Source organism: Oncorhynchus mykiss, chromosome 15 (assembly GCF_013265735.2).
Source record: "Oncorhynchus mykiss isolate Arlee chromosome 15, USDA_OmykA_1.1, whole genome shotgun sequence".
NCBI lineage: Eukaryota > Metazoa > Chordata > Actinopteri > Salmoniformes > Salmonidae > Oncorhynchus > Oncorhynchus mykiss.
The window spans coordinates 72,617,712-72,641,618 of NC_048579.1; the positions used below are offsets into that span (position 1 = coordinate 72,617,712).

At 48.9% G+C, this 23,907-nt stretch overlaps 1 protein-coding gene across 5 annotated transcripts in view; it reads left to right on the forward strand.

Moving 5' to 3' along the window:
- LOC110515111 overlaps positions 1 to 23,907 on the forward strand; it is a 183,354-nt gene that overhangs the window by 66,595 nt on the left and 92,852 nt on the right. For 2 of the 5 annotated variants that reach the window (XM_036945281.1, XM_036945285.1), the window contains 6 exons: positions 1,320 to 2,227; positions 7,665 to 7,736; positions 10,660 to 10,742; positions 11,916 to 11,952; positions 14,012 to 14,125; positions 15,317 to 15,322. In XM_036945281.1, coding sequence (XP_036801176.1) covers positions 1,320 to 2,227; positions 7,665 to 7,736; positions 10,660 to 10,742; positions 11,916 to 11,952; positions 14,012 to 14,125; positions 15,317 to 15,322 — 1,220 coding nt within the window. Of the gene's footprint in view, positions 1 to 1,319; positions 2,228 to 7,664; positions 7,737 to 10,653; positions 10,743 to 11,915; positions 11,953 to 14,011; positions 14,126 to 15,316; positions 15,323 to 23,907 lie in introns of all 5 variants that reach the window. The other 3 variants (XM_036945282.1, XM_036945283.1, XM_036945284.1) reach the window with 3 other exon arrangements.

Consider the following 23,907-nt stretch of genomic DNA (forward strand, 5'->3'; position numbering starts at 1 on the left):
CACTGGGTGACTGTGTTACCCCCTGTGTTCACTGGGTGACTGTGTTACCCCCTGTGTTCACTGGGTGACTGTGTTACCCCCTGTGTGCACTGGGTGACTGTGTTACCCCCTGTGTGCACTGGGTGACTGTGTTACCCCCTGTGTGCACTGGGTGACTGTGTTACCCCCTGTGTGCACTGGGTGACTGTGTTACCCCCTGTGTTCACTGGGTGACTGTGCTACCCCCTGTGTTCACTGGGTGACTGTGTTACCCCCTGTGTGCACTGGGTGACTGTTACCCCCTGTGTTCACTGGGTGACTGTTACCCCCTGTGTTCACTGGGTGACTGTGTTACCCCCTGTGTGCACTGGGTGACTGTGTTACCCCCTGTGTGCACTGGGTGACTGTGTTACATACATTGTATTGGATGATCTGCTCTTATGTTCTGATGTATTTCAGGTAGATTACTGTGGTAAATCCATGATATTATGTACGTTTGGAGAAGTTGTGTTTGGTGTAGATACATGTTGTGCCCCTCTATTGTAGTGTACGTTGACGTCTGCCATCTAGTGGTAGAATTTTAGCATAAATTTAAAGTTTGAATTGCTATCGCTGTCTTAATTTCTCTCTCCCATTTTCTCTCCCCCCCCCCCTCGCCATCCTCTTGCGTTCCCTCCCCCCCCTCTCTCTCTTCTCTCTCTCCCTTCTCTCTCCTCCTCTCTCTCTCTCCTCCTCTCTCTCCCCCCTCGCCATCCTCTTGCGTTCCCTCCCCCCCCCTCTCTCTCTCCTCTCTCTCTCTCCTCCTCTCTCTCCCCCCCTCACCATCCTCTTGCGTTCCCTCCCCCCTCTCTCTCTCTCTCTCTCTCCTCTCTCTCTCTCTCCTCCTTTCTCTCTCCTCTCTCTTTCTCTCTCCTCCTCTCTCTCTCCCCCCCTCACCATCCTCTTGCGTTCCCTCCCCCCCTCTCTCCTCCCCCCTCTCTCTCTCTCTCTCTCTCTCCTCTCTCTCTCTCTCCTCCTTTCTCTCTCCTCTCTCTTTCTCTCTCCTCCTCTCTCTCTCCCCCCTCGCCATCCTCTTGCGTTCCCTCCCCCCCTCTCTCTCTCTCCTCTCTCTCTCTCCTCCTCTCTCTCCCCCTCTCACCATCCTCTTGCGTTCCCTCCCCCCTCTCTCTCTCTCTCTCTCTCCTCTCTCTCTCTCTCCTCCTTTCTCTCTCCTCTCTCTTTCTCTCTCCTCCTCTCTCTCTCCCCCCCTCACCATCCTCTTGCGTTCCCTCCCCCCCTCTCTCCTCCTCCTCTCTCTCTCTCTCTCTCCCCCCCCCCCCCCCCCCCCCCCCCCCTCTCAGCAGTCAGTTGGAAGGGGACGTGAAAGAGGAGATCCTTCAGCCCCCAGAGCCTCGCCCGGTTCCTCCCATCCTGACCCCGTCTCCCCCCTCTGCCTTCCCCACCGTCACCAACGTACGTCAGGACAACGACCGCTACCACCCCAAGCCGGTCATCCACGTCCTGGCCTCTGCACAACAACAACAACAGCAGCAGCAGCAGCCCCAGAAAGCCCAACAAGCCCAACAGTCCCCCGACCTGAAGGACAACTATAACAAGACATCGTTGGACAGTGTCCCCTCAGGAGGCCCCCCTGCCCAGGCCCCCTCTCCCTCCTCCCCCTCCCCAGTGGATGGGGCAGTGCGTCTAGAGAGGAAGCTGAGTATTGAGATACAGAAGGTTCCGTTACAGGAGGGTCCTAAGAGCTTCGATGGTAACAGCAGGCTGCAAAGATCCCTTGCCTTCAAAGCCCGGTCCAACACCTCCAGTTCCTCTCTTTCTGAGGACTCAGGGGCCGACGGGGGGCCCCCCAACATGACGCACCAGGGCGCCTTCGGACCCCTCCCCTCCCGCCCCAACCACCTGCCCCTTAAGGGGGAGAAGGGGGGTCAGGCAGGCTGGATCAGCCCAGAGAAAGCCCCCACACCTCCAGCCCTGGTGGCTGGGTCAGAGAGCGCCCCCACCTCCAATCTGACCTCTTCCCAGCCCCACTCCTCCACCTCCACCCCTGTCAGGACTGCTCTGAGCTTCACCAATCCTCTGCACTCAGACTTCCCTGATGTGAAGGGAGATGGAGGAGGGGAGGGTTCCAGACCCTCCTGGTCCTCCAAGGCTACGGCCACGGTTACGGCGGCCCACGGCGAACACCCGCCCAGGAAGGTGTCGACCATGTCCATCGCCGAGCAACGGTCGCCGACGGAAACGGCATCAAGTACGTGGTTACGTTAGAGCTTTTACTAACTAACCTACTTCCCTAACTCTGTTGGGCTGTGGTACTACTGACTAAAACAGACTAGGGACCAGACACAGGGACAGAAGATGGGCTGGGAGTGGGGGGTCAGAGCTGGGTTCAAACACTATTTGAAATCATTGCAAATACCTTATCTGTGCTTGACAGCGCTTGCCTGGGGGCAATTTACATCTCCAGGAAGACTAAAGCAAACGCTGAAAGTATGTTAAAGATTTCAAATAGTCTTTGAACCCAGGTGGTCTGGCTGGGGTCCTATTATAAGGGCTGACTAAGGGTCAGTGGTTGTTGTGGTCAGCTGTAGGGTGGAGTAGCAGCTGACAGGCAGATCTAGGGTCAGTTTGTGGAGAGCTGGAGTCTACGTCCGTGGCCAGAGGGCACTGGCAGGCCACACTGTAATGACAGGCTGTTGAAGGCAGTCTAGACACACACACAGACAAGGTATGGAGACCACAGATCTACATAAACACACAGCACTGCGAGGGACAATGGAGACTGACCAGTCCAACTGCCAGTTTCAGACCACTGGCCTGCCATATAGACTAATTATATACACACAGACTTGCTTATGGACTGCTTATGTGGAGAATTAACATTTTAATTATGTATAAAACAGATACTGTTTGGATACATTGAATATATTGTTATAAAACTTGTTAAACCATGGAACTAAAATGATCGTCTTGTAACCCCCCCCCCCCCAAAAAAAGTGTCAATAAACTGAATTATTTCTGTATTGTTTCTTCCAACTCTGACCTGCTATAGTCACTCATTTTCTTAACTACAGTAAATACATAATCTGCCATTTTACCATGGTAACCCAGTCCTAGTCCGCTGTAGGATGAGGACAACACACACACACACACATAATGGTGTCTCACTGGAGCTAATAAACTGACCACGGCACGATAGTGTCACACCACACTGTCCATGTTATTAGATGGTGTCTAGATCCATATTTCATCTGCTCCAGCAGACCTTGGTTTAGGGTTTAGGCTGTAGACTCCAGCAGGCCTTGTTTAGGTTGTCGACTCCAGCAGGCCTTGTTTAGGTTGTCGACTCCAGCAGGCCTTGTTTAGGCTGTAGACTCCAGCAGGCCTTGGCTTAGGCTGTAGACTCTAGCAGGCCTTGGTTTAGGGTTTAGGCTGTAGGCTCCAGCAGGCCTTGGTTTAGGGTTTAGGCTCCAGCAGGCCTTGGTTTAGGGTTTAGGCTGTAGACTCCAGCAGGCCTTGGTTTAGGGTTTAGGCTGTAGACTCCAGCAGGCCTTGGTTTAGGGTTTAGGCTCCAGCAGGCCTTGGTTTAGGGTTTAGGCTGTAGACTCCAGCAGGTTTAGGGTTTAGGCTGTAGACTCCAGCAGGCCTTGGTTTAGGGTTTAGGCTGTAGACTCCAGCAGGCCTTGTTTAGGTTGTCGACTCCAGCAGGCCTTGTTTAGGCTGTAGACTCCAGCAGGCCTTGGTTTAGGGTTTAGGCTGTAGACTCCAGCAGGCCTTGGCTTAGGGTTTAGGCTGTAGACTCCAGCAGGCCTTGGTTTAGGGTTTAGGCTGTAGACTCCAGCAGGCCTTGTTTAGGTTGTCGACTCCAGCAGGCCTTGTTTAGGCTGTAGACTCTAGCAGGCCTTGGTTTAGGGTTTAGGCTGTAGACTCCAGCAGGTTTAGGGTTTAGGCTGTAGACTCCAACAGGCCTTGGCTTAGGGTTTAGGCTGTAGACTCCAGCAGGCCTTGGTTTAGGCTGTAGACTCCAGCAGGCCTTGGCTTAGGGTTTAGGCTGTAGACTCCAGCAGGCCTTGGTTTAGGCTGTAGACTCCAGCAGGCCTTGGTTTAGGGTTTAGGCTGTAGACTCCAGCAGGCCTTGGTTTAGGCTGTAGACTCCAGGCTCAAGTTGGAGTTACCATAGTATTATGTGACAGTGAAGGGACAGAACAGGACGGTACAGGATGCTGAGTGGGGCTATGTAAAGATGGTGGAGTTTTGTCTATGGGTTGTGTGGGAGGAAACAGCTGGTAAGTCTTAACATGAGGGGTAATGTAACTCTTAGGTGGGGTTATGTGGAGAGGGGTAATGTAACTCTTAGGTGGGGTTATGTGGAGAGGGGTAATGTAACTCTTAGGTGGGGTTATGTTGAGGGGTAATGTAACTCTTAGGTGGGGTTATGTTGAGGGGTAATGTAACTCTTAGGTGGGGTTATGTTGAGGGGTAATGTAACTCTTAGGTGGGGTTATGTTGAGGGGTAATGTAACTCTTAGGTGGGGTTATGTTGAGGGGTAATTTAACTCTTAGGTGGGGTTATGTTGAGAGGTGTAATGTAACTCTTAGGTGGGGTTATGTTGAGGGGTAATGTAACTCTTAGGTGGGGTTATGTTGAGGGGTAATGTAACTCTTAGGTGGGGTTATGTTGAGGGGTAATGTAACTCTTAGGTGGGGTTATGTTGAGGGGTAATGTAACTCTTAGGTGGGGTTATGTTGAGGGGTAATGTAACTCTTAGGTGGGGTTATGTTGAGGGGTAATGTAACTCTTAGGTGGGGTTATGTTGAGAGGGGTAATGTAACTCTTAGGTGGGGTTATGTTGAGAGGGGTAATGTAACTCTTAGGTGGGGTTATGTTGAGAGGGGTAATGTAACTCTTAGGTGGGGTTATGTTGAGGGGTAATGTAAGACTTGTCAGTCTGTTATTGGATGATTTGTTGACTGTGTGAAATGTTCTGAGTGTGAGATGAGTAAACATCTGATCATGTGTGTCTACGGGTGCTGCTGTTCATGTGTCTGCGCTCATGGCATGTGGTGCTTTCTGCCCTTCCGTGCTTGGCGGGGGAGGTGTGTCTGCCTGCATGTCAGCCCATTGGAAGTGGGCCATTAGCGGTGCTCTGTGGGCCAAAGCATGGATTAATCTAACATCTGTCTGTGGTGCAAACAGGGCTGGTGTTCTGCTGGCCTCCGGCTGCCCCACGACTGAGCTGGTTCTCAATGTAGGTTATATCCCAAACGGCTCCCTATATAGTGAACTACCTTTGACACAAGGGTGCCTTTTGGGACACAGACTGTAATGTACCAGGCTGTTTATTCTTTCCCCAAGGAGAGATGTTGCTTGACCTCAACAGGGTGTTTCAGACAGGAGAGATGTTGCTTGACCTCAATAGGGTGTTTCAGACAGGAGAGATGTTGCTTGACCTCAACAGGGTGTTTCAGACAGGAGAGATGTTGCTTGACCTCAACAGGGTGTTTCAGACAGGAGAGATGTTGCTTGACCTCAACAGGCTGTTTCAGACAGGAGAGATGTTGCTTGACCTCAACAGGCTGTTTCAGACAGGAGAGATGTTGCTAGGCCTCAACAGGGCGTTTCAGACAGGAGAGATGTTGCTGGGCCTCAACAGGGTGTTTCAGACAGATGTTGCTAGGCCTCAACAGGGTGTTTCAGACAGATGTTGCTAGGCCTCAACAGGGTCTTTCAGACAGGAGAGATGTTGCTGGGCCTCAACAAGGTGTTTCAGACAGATGTTGCTAGGCCTCAACAGGGTGTTTCAGACAGATGTTGCTAGGCCTCAACAGGGTGTTTCAGACAGGAGAGATGTTGCTAGGCCTCAACAGGGCGTTTCAGACAGGAGAGATGTTGCTAGGCCTCAACAGGGCGTTTCAGACAGGAGAGATGTTGCTTGACCTCAACAGGGCGTTTCAGACAGGAGAGATGTTGCTAGGCCTCAACAGGGCGTTTCAGACAGGAGAGATGTTGCTAGGCCTCAACAGGGCGTTTCAGACAGGAGAGATGTTGCTTGACCTCAACAGGCTGTTTCAGACAGGAGAGATGTTGCTTGACCTCAACAGGCTGTTTCAGACAGGAGAGATGTTGCTGGGCCTCAACAGGGTGTTTCAGACAGATGTTGCTAGGCCTCAACAGGGTGTTTCAGACAGATGTTGCTAGGCCTCAACAGGGTGTTTCAGACAGGAGAGATGTTGCTAGGCCTCAACAGGGTGTTTCAGACAGGAGAGATGTTGCTAGGCCTCAACAGGGTGTTTCAGACAGGAGAGATGTTGCTAGGCCTCAACAGGGTGTTTCAGACAGGAGAGATGTTGCTAGGCCTCAACAGGGTGTTTCAGACAGAGATGTTGCTGGGCCTCAACAGGGCGTTTCAGACAGGAGAGAGGTTGCTGGGCCTCAACAGGGCGTTTCAGACAGGAGAGATGTTGCTAGGCCTCAACAGGGCGTTTCAGACAGGAGAGATGTTGCTAGGCCTCAACAGGGCGTTTCAGACAGGAGAGATGTTGCTAGGCCTCAACAGGGTGTTTCAGACAGGAGAGATGTTGCTTTTTCTGCTTGTGTTTCCCTCTGCCCTTTGTCAGAGTAGTGTTAGGCTGGGTCTGAGTGAGGAAGAAAACAGTGTCTGGGAGGATAGTTGATGTGGAAAGACTCCTCAGTGGAGATGGAAGGATGGAGATAGTGGGGAAGGGAAGGGATGGAGAGGAGAGTGCTGTGAGCATGTGAGATGTCAGGCTTGGATGAGTTGAGGCAGACTGAGCAGGCAGTTTGTGTGTGTGTGTGTGTGTGTGTGTGTGTGAGGCCAAGCACCAGGAGATGTTTCAGTGGGCCCTGGAAAGGTGGGTGGCTGGGATGGATTTGTGTGGGGAGGGAACAGTGCATGTGTACCAACCAACCGTGTGCACGGGTGTAAAGCCTCCTATACTGCCACGCTACACACAATGGCCTGACAATCACTTAACTGCCCAGAGATGGGATTTTGATCAAAGGCAGCTGATGGGAATCGAGCGATATCCTAATCATGATCTCAAAATCACCTGATCTCTGATTGTATGATCTCTTCGCTTGTGATTGAAACAGCTGTGATTTGATGGGAATGATTGAATGGTTTGGTGTTGATTCTGGCTCTGCTTGGCTTTGTGGCGTGTTGTCTTGGGGTGGTTATGGCTCTGAATCTGGGAGGATGTATTCTGAGCTTGTCTCTCTGGCTGCATCTGAAATGGTACCTTTGTCTTTACACTACACTACTTCACCTAGGGCTCTGGCTAAAAGTAGTGCACTACTTCACCTAGGGTTCTGGCTAAAAGTAGTGCACTACTTCACCTAGGGCTCTGGCTAAAAGTAGTGCACTACTTCACCTAGGGCTCTGGCTAAAAGTAGTGCACTACTTCACCTAGGGCTCTGGCTAAAAGTAGTGCACTACTTCACCTAGGGCTCTGGCTAAAAGTAGTGCACTACTTCACCTAGGGCTCTGGCTAAAAGTAGTGCACTACTTCACCTAGGGCTCTGGCTAAAAGTAGTGTACTTAATCATTAGGAATAGGGCACCATTTCAGATGTACCTGTTTCTCGCTGTCGTTTGATTGTTGATTGGCCGTCAATTTGACCTTTGACCCCTGGTAATAACCCCTGCTGTACTCTGACCTCTGACCCAGACAGTGACCAGAGTGAAGATTCCCCTCCCCCTCTACCTGAGAGAACCCCAGAGTCCTTCATTTTGGCCACAGGTGTGTTTTAACGGTCCGAGACAGGGATCATCTTGATCTCCCAGTCTTGGTCTCATACATCAGGAATGGTGAGGTTGTAGTAAGATGTCTGGCATCATGAGACGACAGACAAGGGAGGGTCTGCAATTTCCAACATCCTGGAGAGCCAATGTGTTGCAGGCTTTTGTTCCATCCCAACTGTAAGTTAACACATCTGATTAAAATGATCAACTAACCATAGTCTCCTATTTAAATTGTGAAAAGGGGAATTGAGTGTTTTTAGACCTGTGCTGGAACAAAAACCTGCACCTTCGGGCATTCCAGGCTGTATCACAACCGGCCGTGATTGGGAGTCCCATCGGGCAGCGCACAATTGGCCCAGCGTCGACCGGGTTAGGGTTTGGCCAGGGTTAGGGTTTGGCCCGGGTTAGGGTTTGGCCAGGGTTAGGGTTTGGCCAGGGTTAGGGTTTGGCCAGGGTTAGGGTTTGGCCGGGTTAGGGTTTGGCCAGGGTTAGGGTTTGGCCAGGGTTAGGGTTTGGCCGGGTTAGGGTTTGGCCAGGGTAAATAAGAATTTGCTCTTAACGGACCTGCCTAGTTAAATTAAAATAAAAAAGCCTTGAGGTTGCCCAAATCAACTCCTTAGTGTTCCAACTCCTTAGTGTTACAACTCCTTAGTGTTACAACTCCTTAGTGTTACAACTCCTTAGTGTTACAACTCCTTAGTGTTACAACGTCACACCAACTCCTTAGTGTTACAACATCACACCAACTGATTGGCTGCCTTAGTGTTACATCATCACACCAACTGATTGGCTGCCTTAGTGTTACAACATCACACCAACTGATTGGCTGCCTTAGTGTTACAACATCACACCAACTGATTGGCTGCCTTAGTGTTACAACATCACACCAACTGATTGGCTGCCTTAGTGTTACATCATCACACCAACTGATTGGCTGCCTTAGTGTTACAACATCACACCAACTGATTGGCTGCCTTAGTGTTACAACATCACACCAACTGATTGGCTGCCTTAGTGTTACAACATCACACCAACTGATTGGCTGCCTTAGTGTTACATCATCACACCACTCAACTTCTATTAGGGATGTACATAGGGCCAGGAGGTTTTCCTCACCATGTGACCAGACCAGGAAGTACTTCAGGCCCCAGGTATAGTCTACAAGTACAACTAGGGCCCTGAGTTTTAACAGATCAGCTCAGATGGTCTGAAAAACTCCTGGTCCTACGTCTGATATCCCCAGCAGCAGTACCTGACTGACATTGATACTAGGCCCAAGGCCTAATGATGTCATTAGGCCCAAGGGCAGACGTTGCAGGACCGCCAGATAATTAATTTTAGAGATCATTACAAGCAGAGTCCAACTGGGTCCAGCTCTGAGGGGTTAATGCTTATGGACGTTTCCCCAGCTACAACTTGTCATCATAGCTGCGTTATCGTTACCACAGGCAGCAGGGCTACTGACTGGTTCTCATTTCGCAAGTTTGTTTTTGTTTGTTGATGATAATGCAGCGCCACAATTACCAAGGTGGCACAAATATTGTTCATCAAATTAGCTTCTGAGTTGGTTAAGGATCTTTTTGTGCCAGCAGGGCTATGTCAAATAACCCCGCTCCGCTCAAACCAGAGTCCCACCCCTCACTGGCCGCTAATGGTTCCTCTCTGAATCCCCCTCCTCGTTTAACTGTAATGAACCCCTTGCCTGCAGGGCAGCCTCAGCCCTCTGCTGCTGTGAAGGGAGGGAGGATGAATGGATGGAGCGAGACAGGGATGGAGGGCAGCCTCAGACCTGTGCTGCTGTGAAGGGAGGGAGGATGAATGGATGGAGCGAGAGAGGGATGGAGGGCAGCCTCAGACCTGTGCTGCTGTGAAGGGAGGGAGGATGAGTGGATGGAGCGAGACAGGGATGGAGGGCAGCCTCAGCCCTGTGCTGCTGTGAAGGGAGGGAGGATGAATGGATGGAGTGAGACAGGGATGGAGGGCAGCCTCAGACCTGTGCTGCTGTGAAGGGAGGGAGGATGAATGGATGGAGCGAGACAGGGATGGAGGGCAGCCTCAGACCTGTGCTGCTGTGAAGGGAGGGAGGATGAATGGATGGAGTGAGACAGGGATGGAGGGCAGCCTCAGCCCTGTGCTGCTGTGAAGGGAGGGAGGATGAATGGATGGAGTGAGACAGGGATGGAGGGCAGCCTCAGCCCTCTGCTGCTGTTAAGGGAGGGAGGATGAATGGATGGAGTGAGACAGGGATGGAGGGCAGCCTCAGACCTGTGCTGCTGTGAAGGGAGGGAGGATGAATGGATGGAGCGAGACAGGGATGGAGGGCAGCCTCAGACCTGTGCTGCTGTGAAGGGAGGGAGGATGAGTGGATGGAGCGAGACAGGGATGGAAGGCAGAGTTAACGTTCTCTGGAATGAACATGCTCTCATTAGATTGTGTGTTGGTGTGTGTTCATGACATTTATCAAATGAGAGTTTATTAGTCACATGCACACGGTCCAAACTCCAACATGCAGGTCAACGTTAATATAACAATAAAATAAAAAGATCACAAGACAGCATATATACGTTTACAACTAGTCTTAAACACACAATGAAGACAGGAAGGGCAGGGTCAACCATTAAGAGCTGAGGAGACAGACAGGGGTTGGTCGACGGAACAGTCGTATTTGGAGCTTAAATGACCTCCAGCATGTAAGAACAGCTACAATGGAATGAATGAGGAAGTCAGTGGTACATAAAGGCTGTTGAAAAGAGACGTCTCGTGGCCAGACATGACAGACATGCTCTTGTGTCCGCAGCCTAGAAGCCTGGCACTTAGAGGCTCCCAAATATATAGAGCTACGGAGTCTCTCTATGGAAGTCTCTCTCTCTCGTCTTTTACTTTCTCTCCCTCTATCTCTCTCTCCCTCTGTCCATCTCCAGACCCATCAGAGTTGAAGGCACCAGGACCATCAGACTGGAGTATCTCAGAGAACCAGTCAGGAAAAGGAGCAGGTTTTCCTCAGGTGAACACCATTCTCACCAGCTTTATAGAAACAAACCTCTAGACGTCTGTTCTCCAGTCCTGCTTCTGGGGACCCACGGGGTGTGCAGGGTTTAGTTCCAGCCCAGTACTAGCAGACCTGATTCAAGTCATTAAGGGCTTGATGATGGGTTGGGGTGTGTTGGTTCTAGACAGGAACAACTGCTTTATATGTTCCGTTGAGATAATAACGGCTGAAGAAGAGATGGAGGAGAGACGGAGGACACAGATTAATAACAGGGCAGAAGAAGAGATGATGATGGAGGAGAGACGGAGGACACAGATTAATAACAGGGCTGAAGAAGAGATGGAGGCCCTGTCTCTCCTCCATCTCTTCTTCAGCCCTGTTATTAATCTGTGTCCTCCGTCTCTCTCCACCATCATCTCTTCTTCAGCCCTGTTATTAATCTGTGTCCTCCGTCTCTCTCCTCCATCATCCTCTCTTCTTCAGCCCTGTTATTAATCTGTGTCCTCCGTCTCTCCATCATCATCTCTTCTTCAGCCCTGTTATTAATCTGTGTCCTCCGTCTCTCTCCTCCATCATCATCTCTTCTTCAGCCCTGTTATTAATCTGTGTCCTCCGTCTCTCTCCTCCATCATCATCTCTTCTTCAGCCCTGTTATTAATCTGTGTCCTCCGTCTCTCCTCCATCATCTCTTCTTCAGCCCTGTTATTAATCTGTGTCCTCCGTCTCTCCTCCATCATCTCTTCTTCAGCCCTGTTATTAATCTGTGTCCTCCGTCTCTCCTCCATCTCTTCTTCTGCCCTGTTATTAATCTGTGTCCTCCGTCTCTCCTCCATCATCTCTTCTTCAGCCCTGTTATTAATCTGTGTCCTCCGTCTCTCCTCCATCATCTCTTCTTCAGCCCTGTTATTAATCTGTGTCCTCCGTCTCTCCTCCATCTCTTCTTCAGCCCTGTTATTAATCTGTGTCCTCCGTCTCTCCCCCATCATCTCTTCTTCAGCCCTGTTATTAATCTGTCCTCCGTCTCTCCTCCATCATCTCTTCTTCAGCCCTGTTATTAATCTGTGTCCTCCGTCTCTCCTCCATCATCTCTTCTTCAGCCCTGTTATTAATCTGTGTCCTCAGTCTCTCTCCTCCCTCATCTCTTCTTCAGCCCTGTTATTAATCTGTGTCCTCCGTCTCTCTCCACAGGAGCAGAGGAGTACACAGGCACAGATAACAGAGAGAGGTAGGTGGCTCATCTCTTCAGTGTTTAGGCTAAATGATTGGCTGCCCATGCTGCCTCTGATGGCTTGAGGGGGGAGGGTCTCATTACCCAACATAAACCCTAGGATGCATCCCAAATGGAACCCTATTCCCTATACAGTGCATGGGCCCTGGTCCAAAGTAGTGCACTATGAAGGGGATAGAGTACCATTTGGGCCTCAGTCAGTCTCAGATGTGGTTTTGTCCCTCCCTCTCAGATGGGTGATTAGGAGAGAGCAGGGGTTTGGCTGTAAAACATCACTCTGTTCTGATGTTCAGATGGGTGATTAGGAGAGAGCAGGGGTTTGGCTGTAAAACATCACCCTGTTCAGATGGGTGATTAGGAGAGAGCAGGGGTTTGGCTGTAAAACATCACTCTGTTCTGATGTTCAGATGGGTGATTAGGAGAGAGCAGGGGTTTGGCTGTAAAACATCACTCTGTTCTGATGTTCAGATGGGTGATTAGGAGAGAGCAGGGGTTTGGCTGTAAAACATCACCCTGTTCTGATGTTCAGATGGGTGATTAGGAGAGAGCAGGGGTTTGGCTGTAAAACATCACCCTGTTCTGATGTTCAGATGGGTGATTAGGAGAGAGCAGGGGTTTGGCTGTAAAACATCACTCTGTTCTGATGTTCAGATGGGTGATTAGGAGAGAGCAGGGGTTTGGCTGTAAAACATCACCCTGTTCTGATGTTCAGATGGGTGATTAGGAGAGAGCAGGGGTTTGGCTGTAAAACATCACCCTGTTCTGATGTTCAGATGGGTGATTAGGAGAGAGCAGGGGTTTGGCTGTAAAACATCACTTTGTTCTGATGTTCAGATGGGTGATTAGGAGAGAGCAGGGGTTTGGCTGTAAAACATCACCCTGTTCTGATGTTCAGATGGGTGATTAGGAGAGAGCAGGGGTTTGGCTGTAAAACATCACTCTGTTCTGCACAGATCTCCATGAAAATTAATCATTGATGTCATTAAATGATCTAAAAGGTCTGGTCTGGAGTTCTGTCTGGTCTGGAGTTCTGTCTGGTCTGGAGTTCTGTCTGGTCTGGAGTTCTGTCTGGTCTGGAGTTCTGTCTGGAAGGAGTTCTGTCTGGTCTGGAAGGAGTTCTGTCTGGTCTGGAAGGAGTTTTGTCTGGTCTGGAAGGAGTTTTGTCTGGTCTGGAAGGAGTTTTGTCTGGTCTGGAAGGAGTTTTGTCTGGTCTGGAAGGAGTTTTGTCTGGTCTGGAAGGAGTTTTGTCTGGTCTGGAAGGAGTTTTGTCTGGTCTGGAAGGAGTTTTGTCTGGTCTGGAAGGAGTTTTGTCTGGTCTGGAAGGAGTTTTGTCTGGTCTGGAAGGAGTTTTGTCTGGTCTGGAAGGAGTTTTGTCTGGTCTGGAAGGAGTTTTGTCTGGTCTGGAAGGAGTTTTGTCTGGTCTGGAAGGAGTTTTGTCTGGTCTGGAAGGAGTTTTGTCTGGTCTGGAAGGAGTTTTGTCTGGTCTGGAAGGAGTTTTGTCTGTCTGTCTGGTCTGGAAGGAGTTTTGTCTGGTCTGGAAGGAGTTTTGTCTGTCTGGCTGGTCTGGAATGAGTTTTGTCTGTCTGGCTGGTCTGGAATGAGTTTTGTCTGGTCTGGAAGGAGTTTTGTCTGGTCTGGAAGGAGTTTTGTCTGTCTGGTCTGGAGTTTTGTCTGTCTGTCTGGTCTGGAGTTCTGTCTGGTCTGGAGTTCTGTCTGGTCTGAAGGTCTGTCTGGTCTGGAAGGAGTTTTGTCAGGTCTGGAGTCGGGAGCAGAGAGGCAGTCTGTCTGCGTAACCTAATTACCAATGTAGTATTCATCTGACACTTCTCCAAGCTTATCTTTTAGCCTGCTTGGTTTTATTAGGTTTCCTAGTTAGTCTGCTGGAGGTGTACACTGTTCCACAAATGACCCTGAAATGATAAGACTGTAGGCATTTATTAAAGGAACAGCTGTGTGTGTGTGCTACGGTGTGTGTTACTGCGTGATAGGGAAACCTGACACTGTGTGTGTGGTACTGCGTGACAGAGAAACCTGACACTGTGTGTGTTTGTCCTAGAACCGTCAGGAGAGAGGAGTAAGAAGATTTCAGATGCAGCAGGAGTGGAAACATCACCTGCCAACATCACAGTAGCAGACAGCACAGCAGAGAGCAAGGCTTCCTCAGAGATGGGTGAGTGAGAGGAGGAGGAGAAGGAGGGAAAGTGATAGTAAATATGGTCATGTTGTGTCTATAGTTGTTTACTATAACTAGGGCCCTGAGTTGTTCCTGACCAGGAAAACGCTGGTTTCTAGTCATAACATATAACCACAACCAAGAACCTGAGTTGTTCCTGACCAGGAAAACGCTGGTTTCTAGTCATAACATATAACCACAACCAAGAACCTGAGTTGTTCCTGACCAGGAAAACGCTGGTTTCTAGTCATAACATATAACCACAACCAAGAACCTGAGTTGTTCCTGACCAGGAAAACGCTGGTTTCTAGTCATAACATATAACCACAACCAAGAACCTGAGTTGTTCCTGACCAGGAAAACGCTGGTTTCTAGTCATAACATATAACCACAGCCAAGAACCTGAGTTGTTCCTGACCAGGAAAACGCTGGTTTCTAGTCATAACATATAACCACAGCCAAGAACCTGAGTTGTTCCTGACCAGGAAAACGCTGGTTTCTAGTCATAACATATAACCACAGCCAAGAACCTGAGTTGTTCCTGACCAGGAAAACGCTGGTTTCTAGTCATAACATATAACCACAACCAAGAACCTGAGTTGTTCCTGACCAGGAAAACGCTGGTTTCTAGTCCTAACATATAACCACAACCAAGAACCTGAGTTGTTCCTGACCAGGAAAACGCTGGTTTCTAGTCATAACATATAACCACAACCAAGAACCTGAGTTGTTCCTGACCAGGAAAACGCTGGTTTCTAGTCATAACATATAACCACAACCAAGAACCTGAGTTGTTCCTGACCAGGAAAACGCTGGTTTCTAGTCATAACATATAACCACAACCAAGAACCTGAGTTGTTCCTGACCAGGAAAACGCTGGTTTCTAGTCATAACATATAACCACAACCAAGAACCTGAGTTGTTCCTGACCAGGAAAACGCTGGTTTCTAGTCATAACATATAACCACAACCAAGAACCTGAGTTGTTCCTGACCAGGAAAACGCTGGTTTCTAGTCATAACATATAACCACAACCAAGAACCTGAGTTGTTCCTGACCAGGAAAACGCTGGTTTCTAGTCATAACATATAACCACAACCAAGAAGCAGATTGTTTCCTGGTCAGGTGACGTGGGCCTGAAAGTCCCAAACGCTTTAATCACAACACTGTTCTTCTCTTGTCTTCCAGGATACGGTAACCGCTGCACACAACCCAAAGGCCCCAGGGACCCCCCTACACAGTGGACATGATCATGGCTTCTACCTATAGCCCCCTTCACTGCCCTCCTCCACCCTCCAAATCCTCCTTGATCTTCACTTTGTCTCTTACAAGGGCCACTGTGTATGAAGGAGATGACTGGGTGCTGTCCCATCCTTGGACACTGACACCTTTTCCTAACTAATAGGGCAGATGTGAAATGGCACCCTATTCCCTATATAGTGCACTGTGTATTTGGCCAGAGTCTTGTACATGTAGGTAACAGGGTGCCATTTGAGACCAAGCCTAAAACACAATCTGCAAAGCAATTTAGATAATCTACCCAGGATGCAACGGTACATCTTTCTGCTGTACTTGTGCCAGTTGCCAGGGCCTGTCTGTGTGCTGGTGCTATTAAGTGTTTCCCAAATGGGACTCCATTCCCTATATAGTGCACTACTTTTGACCAGGGACCATAGGGCTCTGGTCAAAAGTAGTGCACTACTTAGGGAATAGTGTGTCATTTGGGATGTACAATTATCTTATCTCCTTCTCTGCTGGGACCATACAAACCTGCCTTATTCCCTTTTGGGGGCAAATCCTAACTTCCACTTAAGTTGAATTTTCACTTAGTCATGAAGATGTGAATGGGAGAGAATTTGTCTTAAGTGCAAGTGAGGATTTGACTCTTAGTCCGAAACAATCCGTCACATTTGGATCCCGATTCATCTTTTGGTTTAGTTTTCTATTCCAGAGAAATACTTGACTTTCTTATCTTCTGTACTTTTAGACTTGTATTAAGACATTACAGAAGAAGACGTGTATCACTAGGGACAGAGGACTACTGTTATATTATTTTGATTCATTTTTTTGTGCTAACTTCTCGATAGCTATATATGCATTGTTTTCTATATGTACAGGGCAACTAGGTATATAATATTTAATGTGCTCTCTCTAAATATTCGTATTAACAGAAGATGTAACTAGTCTGTCCATGACACCCCTCCCTCTCCCCAATGTTCCTCCTACTGTAAATGTTTTGCCCTCTTGTTCTAGCAAATATTGCAGGGTTTTGTTCTAATGACGTGTAAAGGTTTTGAATCAGCTGGACCTGGCATAGCGCCGTCCTCTTGCTGAGATGGCAAACGGGCTCAAGATTGTGTAATAATAATCGCTCTTTTTGTAAATTCTATTCTAAAGGATATTTTTGTATATGCTGTTTCTCCTCTCTTCAGTTTCTGCCCTGCTACAACAGGGACAGTCCACTCCAGTCCGGGAGGACTGCAAGTCTCCTGGGTCGCTTTCTCTCTCGCTCCTTCTAATCAGACTAATTAAAACCCGGTGATGACATCGCCAGATGATTAGACTCTCTGTCCAATCAGAGACATGATTCAATCAATCAATGGACTAAACCAGGAGTACTTTGTCGTTCCAGGCCTGGAGTTGAATTCCCTTGGACCCTAACTGCTACCACTGGTATTCGTTTTGGAGCCCGCCTGTGCCTTTCGGAGAGTGCTGCCCCCCCCCCCCCCCCCCCCTCTCCCATCATCAGCAGCAGCAGCTGGAGCACGTGTAGCGACATGCTCAGCCGTGTTGGTTGGTCCACTCCTCTTAGAGACTGCTTGCATCCCAAATGGCACCATATTCCCTATATAGTCCACTACTTTTGAACAGACCAGACTCTGGTCTCAGACTATGGGGGCTCTGGTTAAAAGTAGTGCACTATATAGGGAACATGGTGCCTTTTTGCGTCACAGACCCTCTCTGACACCCCTCCTCCTCCCACACAACACAGACCTGTTTGTATGTTGCAGAAATCAATGGACCCGTCAGTAAAGACTAAAGACATCAAGTAGAACATGCTTCCTTGTTTTCCTACACTGTTTTTAAAGTCTCTAGAGGGGCTGGGGGAGTAGCGCTGGGGCTTCCTGTGTGTGTGTGGGGATTCTCTCTCTCTGTGGGTGTGGGGATTCCCTCTGTGGGTGTGGGGATTCTCTCTCTCTCTGTGGGTATGTGGATTCTCTCTCTCTCTGTGTGTGGGGATTCGCTCTCTGTGTGTGGGGATTCTCTCTCTCTGTGGGTATGTGGATTCTCTCTCTCTCTCTCTGTGTGTGGGGATTCTCTCTCTCTGTGTGTGGGGATTCTCTCTCTCTCTGTGTGTGGGGATTCTCTCTCTCTGTGGGTGTGGGGATTCTCTCTCTCTGTGGGTATGTGGATTCTCTCTCTCTCTGTGTGTGGGGATTCTCTCTCTCTCTGTGTGTGTGGGGATTCTCTCTCTCTGTGGGTATGTGGATTCTCTCTCTCTCTGTGTGTGGGGATTCTCTCTCTCTCTCTCTGTGTGTGGGGATTCTCTCTCTGTGTGTGTGGGGATTCTCTCTCTGTGTGTGTGGGGATTCTCTCTCTGTGTGTGTGGGGATTCTCTCTCTGTGTGTGGGGATTCTCTCTCTGTGGGTATGTGGATTCTCTCTCTCTGTGGGTATGTGGATTCTCTCTCTCTGTGTGTGTGGATTCTCTCTCTCTGTGTGTGTGTATTCTCTCTGTGTGTGGATTCTCTCTCTCTGTGGGTGTGTGGATTCTCTCTCTCTCTCTTTCTCTGTGGGTGTGGGGATTCTCTCTCTCTCTGTGTGGGTGTGTGTGTGGGGGGGAATTATGTGTGTGTGTTGTTAAACTCCCTGCCCCTGGGGGGAGGGGAGGTGGATGAGGACGTGGAGTCCTCCTCCCTAGTGATCAAACATGAGCTTTATGATCGACTGAGACCATAAAGAACAAACCACACAGACACATACAGGCCTAGTGTATGTGAGACTGACTGCAACCCAGAGGAATGAGAGACACCGTGTGTGGGGGGGAATTCTGTGTGTGTGTGATCATGCTGTAGGTGTCCAGAGGGATGAGTACATTCACTAACTTGGGACTTGGCAGGAAGTGAGCTCAGCTAGAGTTCTCCATCAACCTGGGGTTTTACACACACACACACACACACACACACACACACACACACACACACACACACACACACACACACACGGTTCCATATAAGGTCCACTTCCACCTGGGTTTTATCCTTCATCTGTTCTAATGTGACACATTTTCTCACTGTAGGTTGGCACATATGATGCATGACACACACTTCAATTGGACGGGTTTTAGTATGTTTTCAATGAAATGAGTTCCCACACACCTGGGGGTTTCCACCGCATGTTTGACACACTTCCTCCCTGTGACTGCAGGTGGAGTTATTGATGAGGCTTGTCACACTGACACACACTTCCTCCCTGTGACTGCAGGAGGAGTTATTGATGAGGCTTGTCACACTGACACACACTTCCTCCCTGTGACTGCAGGAGGAGTTATTGATGAGGCTTGTCACACTGTCACACACTTCCTCCCTGTGACTACAGGTGGAGTTATTGATGAGGCTTGTCACACTGACACACACTTCCTCCCTGTGACTGCAGGAGGAGTTATTGATGAGGCTTGTCACACTGTCACACACTTCCTCCCTGTGACTACAGGTGGAGTTATTGATGAGGCTTGTCATACTGACACACACTTCCTCCCTGTGACTGCAGGAGGAGTTATTAATGAGGCTTGTCACACTGACACACACTTCCTCCCTGTGACTGCAGGAGGAGTTATTGATGAGGCTTGTCACACTGACACACACTTCCTCCCTGTGACTGCAGGAGGAGTTATTGATGAGGCTTGTCATACTGACACACACTTCCTCCCTGTGACTGCAGGAGGAGTTATTGATGAGGCTTGTCACACTGACACACACTTCCTCCCTGTGACTACAGGTGGAGGAGTTATTGATGAGGCTTGTCACACTGACACACACTTCCTCCCTGTGACTACAGGTGGAGTTATTAATGAGGCTTGTCACACAGACACCGACATACACTTCCTCCCTGTGACTGACACACACTTCCTCCCTGTGACTACAGGTGGAGTTATTAATGAGGCTTGTCACACAGACACCAACATACACTTCCTCCCTGTGACTGACACACACTTCCTCCCTGTGACTACAGGTGGAGTTATTAATGAGGCTTGTCATACAGACACACATTTCCTCCCTGTGACTGACACACACTTCCTCCCTGTGACTACAGGTGGAGTTATTAATGAGGATTGTCATACTGACACAGACACACACTTCCTCCCTGTGACTACAGGTGGATGAGTTATTGATGAGGCTTGTCATACTGACACCGACACACACTTCCTCCCTGTGACTACAGGTGGAGTTATTGATGAGGCTTGTCATACTGACACAGACACACACTTCCTCCCTGTGACTACAGGTGGATGAGTTATTGATGAGGCTTGTCATACTGACACCGACACACACTTCTATGGGGGGCAGGTCTCTGGTATGTTTTGGGCTCACGTGTTCCAATTACATTACCTACACGTTTCATTTCCGAAGCTACTGGTCCCATTGAGGAAGCTACTGGTCCCATTGAGGAAGCTACTGGTCCCATTGAGGAAGCTACTGGTCCCATTGAGGAAGCTCGGTTTAATGAATAAAGATCTACACCTGGGATGAATTGTGTCCTGGCCAACACTCTTCTTCACTCATCTGGCTCAGGTCCTGGACTAGTCTCTCAGATAATTATTGAGAAAGCGGAGCTGTGCATTGATTTATTAATAAGTGTACCTAGTGGTGGTGGTGCATCCTTCAACATGATCTGGTGAGAATAACACAGTTGGGAAGTGCTTTGTGGCTTAATGATACAGACACACACACACACACACACACACACACACACGGTGTACAGTATCTTTAGCTACATAGCTAATCAAAATATCAGTTTGCATCTATTGATTAACCTCATCTTGAATACCAACATATAGCGAGTTATATGCAGTAGCCTTGGTTTGTTCCAATACACTTCAGATGACTGGCAGTGGTAGAATGGTCCAAGCAGCTGTTGTATGTAGCCTATGTTGTTCATGGTGTGCCAACTCCTCCCTATTGCTTGGGCAATGAAGATGGATTCCTATTTAATGCCAGAGTAGTGTTTCTGTTTCCAAAGAGAAGACGGATGTTGCAGACATGACTGACCGTAACAGCATCCACTTGTGTCTACTTCAGTGCCTGGTTACCACACAGTCTGTCTGCGCTGCTCCGCTTCAGTTTGAACTCTGGTTCTACAACTCGTACGTCTTAAACAGAACATAAACCGTACAGACATATATTTCACCCTGACATGCTGAACTCAAGGCCGCATATCTCTGTGATCAGGGTATCCTGTGTATATATATATATTGCAATGGACCGATGCAGCGATGTCTTGACTGCCACTGACTGCAATCGCACATGATTTCAGAGAAGCTGATTGGTGAGAAGTGATTCAGAACACGGAGGGCCGGTATTATCTCCGAGTATTCTATTCGTCTGTTTCAATGTTCTATGTTCTATGTTCTCCCGCTCTGTGGTTGAACTGGCGTTGGTGTCACCAGAAAAGGGGACTAATGCAAGGACATTTTTATTCTGCATCAGTGGCATAGCATGACTTGGTTTACCTTGAAATAATTGCGAAGGGACTTCCTGGCTGGTCTGAGATATTCTATCGTAGGCTGTTTTTAGATTGCTAACGCACGCCACGGACAGATTTAAAGCACAAATGGGATTATGTAATACTAGTGCGTGGCTTGCTGTTCTGGACTGTCATCTCTCACTATCTGTCTGTTGCTCTGAGGGGCAAGGGGGAGGACTGTACTGTTTTCAGAATGAGTATTGAGCAAACGCTCTGGTTTCCTGTCAACTCATGAGAAAATAAATGGCCTCAGCAAACCTGCATGGGGCTGATTAAGGTAATCTATGATTGACCATGTAACCATGGTGAAAACCTGGTTACATGGTAACCATCCAATAAGGTCACTGAACACGACCTCTCAAAGTAGGCATTTCACACATTAGTAGATACTTTAAAATATTGTAATGACGATGTAGTATGACCATGAATGGCTTCATGATGCGCACATGTCCTTGATCGTCCAGTAAGGTCACTGAACAACATTCTATCCGTGTATACTTCGTAACATTGTAATTGCATGTAGCATTGGGGCCATCTGGGTCTCTTTTAACATATGTTTTATAATCACAAAGACTAACCTGGATAAATCAAGGTAAAACATTTTTTTACTCATAATTTGCTCTGAGAGCACTTACAGAGAAATACTCAACAATGAACACATCCAGAGAGAATCGTCAAACAGCAATTTTCCTCCCTCTCTGTGAACAGTTGGCACCTGTAAACGGCAGACAGCAGGTGAGCCTGTGTTGTGGCCAGCAGCACTAAATAGACCCTCAATCATCACCTGGAGTTTGTCAATAGATAAAAGCATTTATAAACCCCCACATTACAGCATTCACACAGAGACAGCTGGTGGTTCTGCACAGTAGCTTACTAAAACGGTATCTGTGGCTGTAACAGACGGGATTTTATTGTAATGGAAAAATGCAGTCAGATCTCCCTTAGGAGAGGGGTCTTCTGACCTCAATGGGACTTCAACTGTTAAATAAAAGACTGTCTGAGCAGAAGGTAAGGTTGTTCCGAGCCCAAGTTGCAGGTTTATCCGACCCAAGGATGTACTGTTTTATATCTTTGATCTCATTGGAAGTCCACCTCAGTGAATAGGTCTGGCTAGGCCTATAGGAGCACGTCTTTCTGTCTCAGTGAGTGCACCACTAGACAGCCACTCCTGTCCCCCCATCTCTCTCTCCACATGAGTGCACCAGTGAGAAGTGTGTCAGCCAAAGCTAAGCCCCAGGGCCAGCCAGGGTTGAAGTGGTGCTCTGCTCTGCTCTCTCTCTCTCTCTGCCCAGGCCATTTGCCATCCACCCAGGCTGGGTCACACACATACACAACCTTATTGGCCCAACACTCTTAACCCTGGCCCGGCCCGGCCCAACGCTCTTAACCCTGGCCCAACGCTCTTAACCCTGGCCCAACGCTCTGAACCCTGGACCAACGCTCTGAACCCTGGACCAACGCTCTGAACCCTGGACCAACGCTCTGAACCCTGGCCCAACGCTCTGAACCCTGGCCCAACGCTCTGAACCCTGGCCCAACGCTCTGAACCCTGGCCCAACGCTCTGAACCCTGGCCCAACGCTCTGAACCCTGGCCCAACGCTCTGAACCCTGGCCCAACGCTCTGAACCCTGGCCCAACGCTCTTAACCCTGGCCCAACGCTCTTAACCCTGGCCCAACGCTCTGAACCCTGGCCCAACGCTCTGAACCCTGGCCCAACGCTCTGAACCCTGGCCCAACGCTCTTAACCCTGGCCCAACGCTCTGAACCCTGGCCCAACGCTCTTAACCCTGGCCCACCTGCCGCAGGTCAAAGGACCAGATGGTCACACGATGTCGGAAGGATCAAGCGCAAGTACCAGAACACTTTCCTTGTACATTGCACAAAACTTGGCACATTGATTGTGAAAGCCTAATGGGCTATTAATTTATTAAACTGAACCTCAGTTTTAATATATTTATTAATAGATTTTAGAGGAGCCTATAATATATTTATTTTTGGTATTAAATCAGACACTAATAAAGGGGTCCCTATAAGCAGATGTAAATAAATGACCTTAGGTTAGCTAATGTTGTAATGTTATGAAGCGTAATGTCATAATGTGTTGTAAATAATGAGAAGGGCTTTATGTATCCTCTACACAGAGTTAAGAGTGTTCTGCGGACTGTTTCCCGCGTAATGTGTCCCATTTCTCCTCGCACCAATCATTATACTCCAGACACCACCTCCAACCTAGCCTGCCTGTCAGTTAGTCACCAGACTCCGCCCCTCTATGCCTGCCTAGCACAAACAGCGGTCGGGAGAGTAAATACAGAGAGCCCCAAGATGGCGGAGTCACTGAGCTTCATTCACTTTGGTGCAGCGACCAAAAGCCCGCTCGTCAAATCTAAAGAACCGAAACTAGCGTCGGACACCCGGCCGCAGTCTTCCCGGGACATTCACCCGCCGCCGCCCAAGCGAGTCCGAAACGACGAGAAGAGCCTTAAACCTAAGAAACTAAATGGGGAAGGAGGTGCAGGGGGAGGTGGCGGCGCAGTGGAGAAGCAGCACCAGAAGCAGAGTTCAGGCAACCCGACAACATGGAGCTTCAGCCCCGTCAAGGCGAGCAGCAACCCCTCGGCGCCCCTCCAGCCTCCCATTCACACAGTGTTCAAGCAGAGCGCTTTCCTCGCCTCCCATACCAAACCACCATCCAAAAAGCCCAAGGAAAAACGAGAGAAAGAGAAGGATTTCAAGGAAAAGAAGAAAGATAAACCAATCCATGGTACTCCTGGAAATATTAGCAGCAGTCTGAGTAACGTCACTACTATAATGAAGAAGGAGAACGGGGAGATGAAGTTGTTGCTAAAAGGTATTTTATATGAATGCGCAGTTTTCCACACTAAACGGCTGGCTGGATATAACGTTACATGAATAGAACGTGTTACTGCATGTTATTGTCCATAGAAAGACAACGTCAGTGTCCATTAACCACTTAGCTTTTCAGTGCTAGTGGCTGTCGCTCTTCAGGACTATGAAGCATGTGGGGCCGACAGTG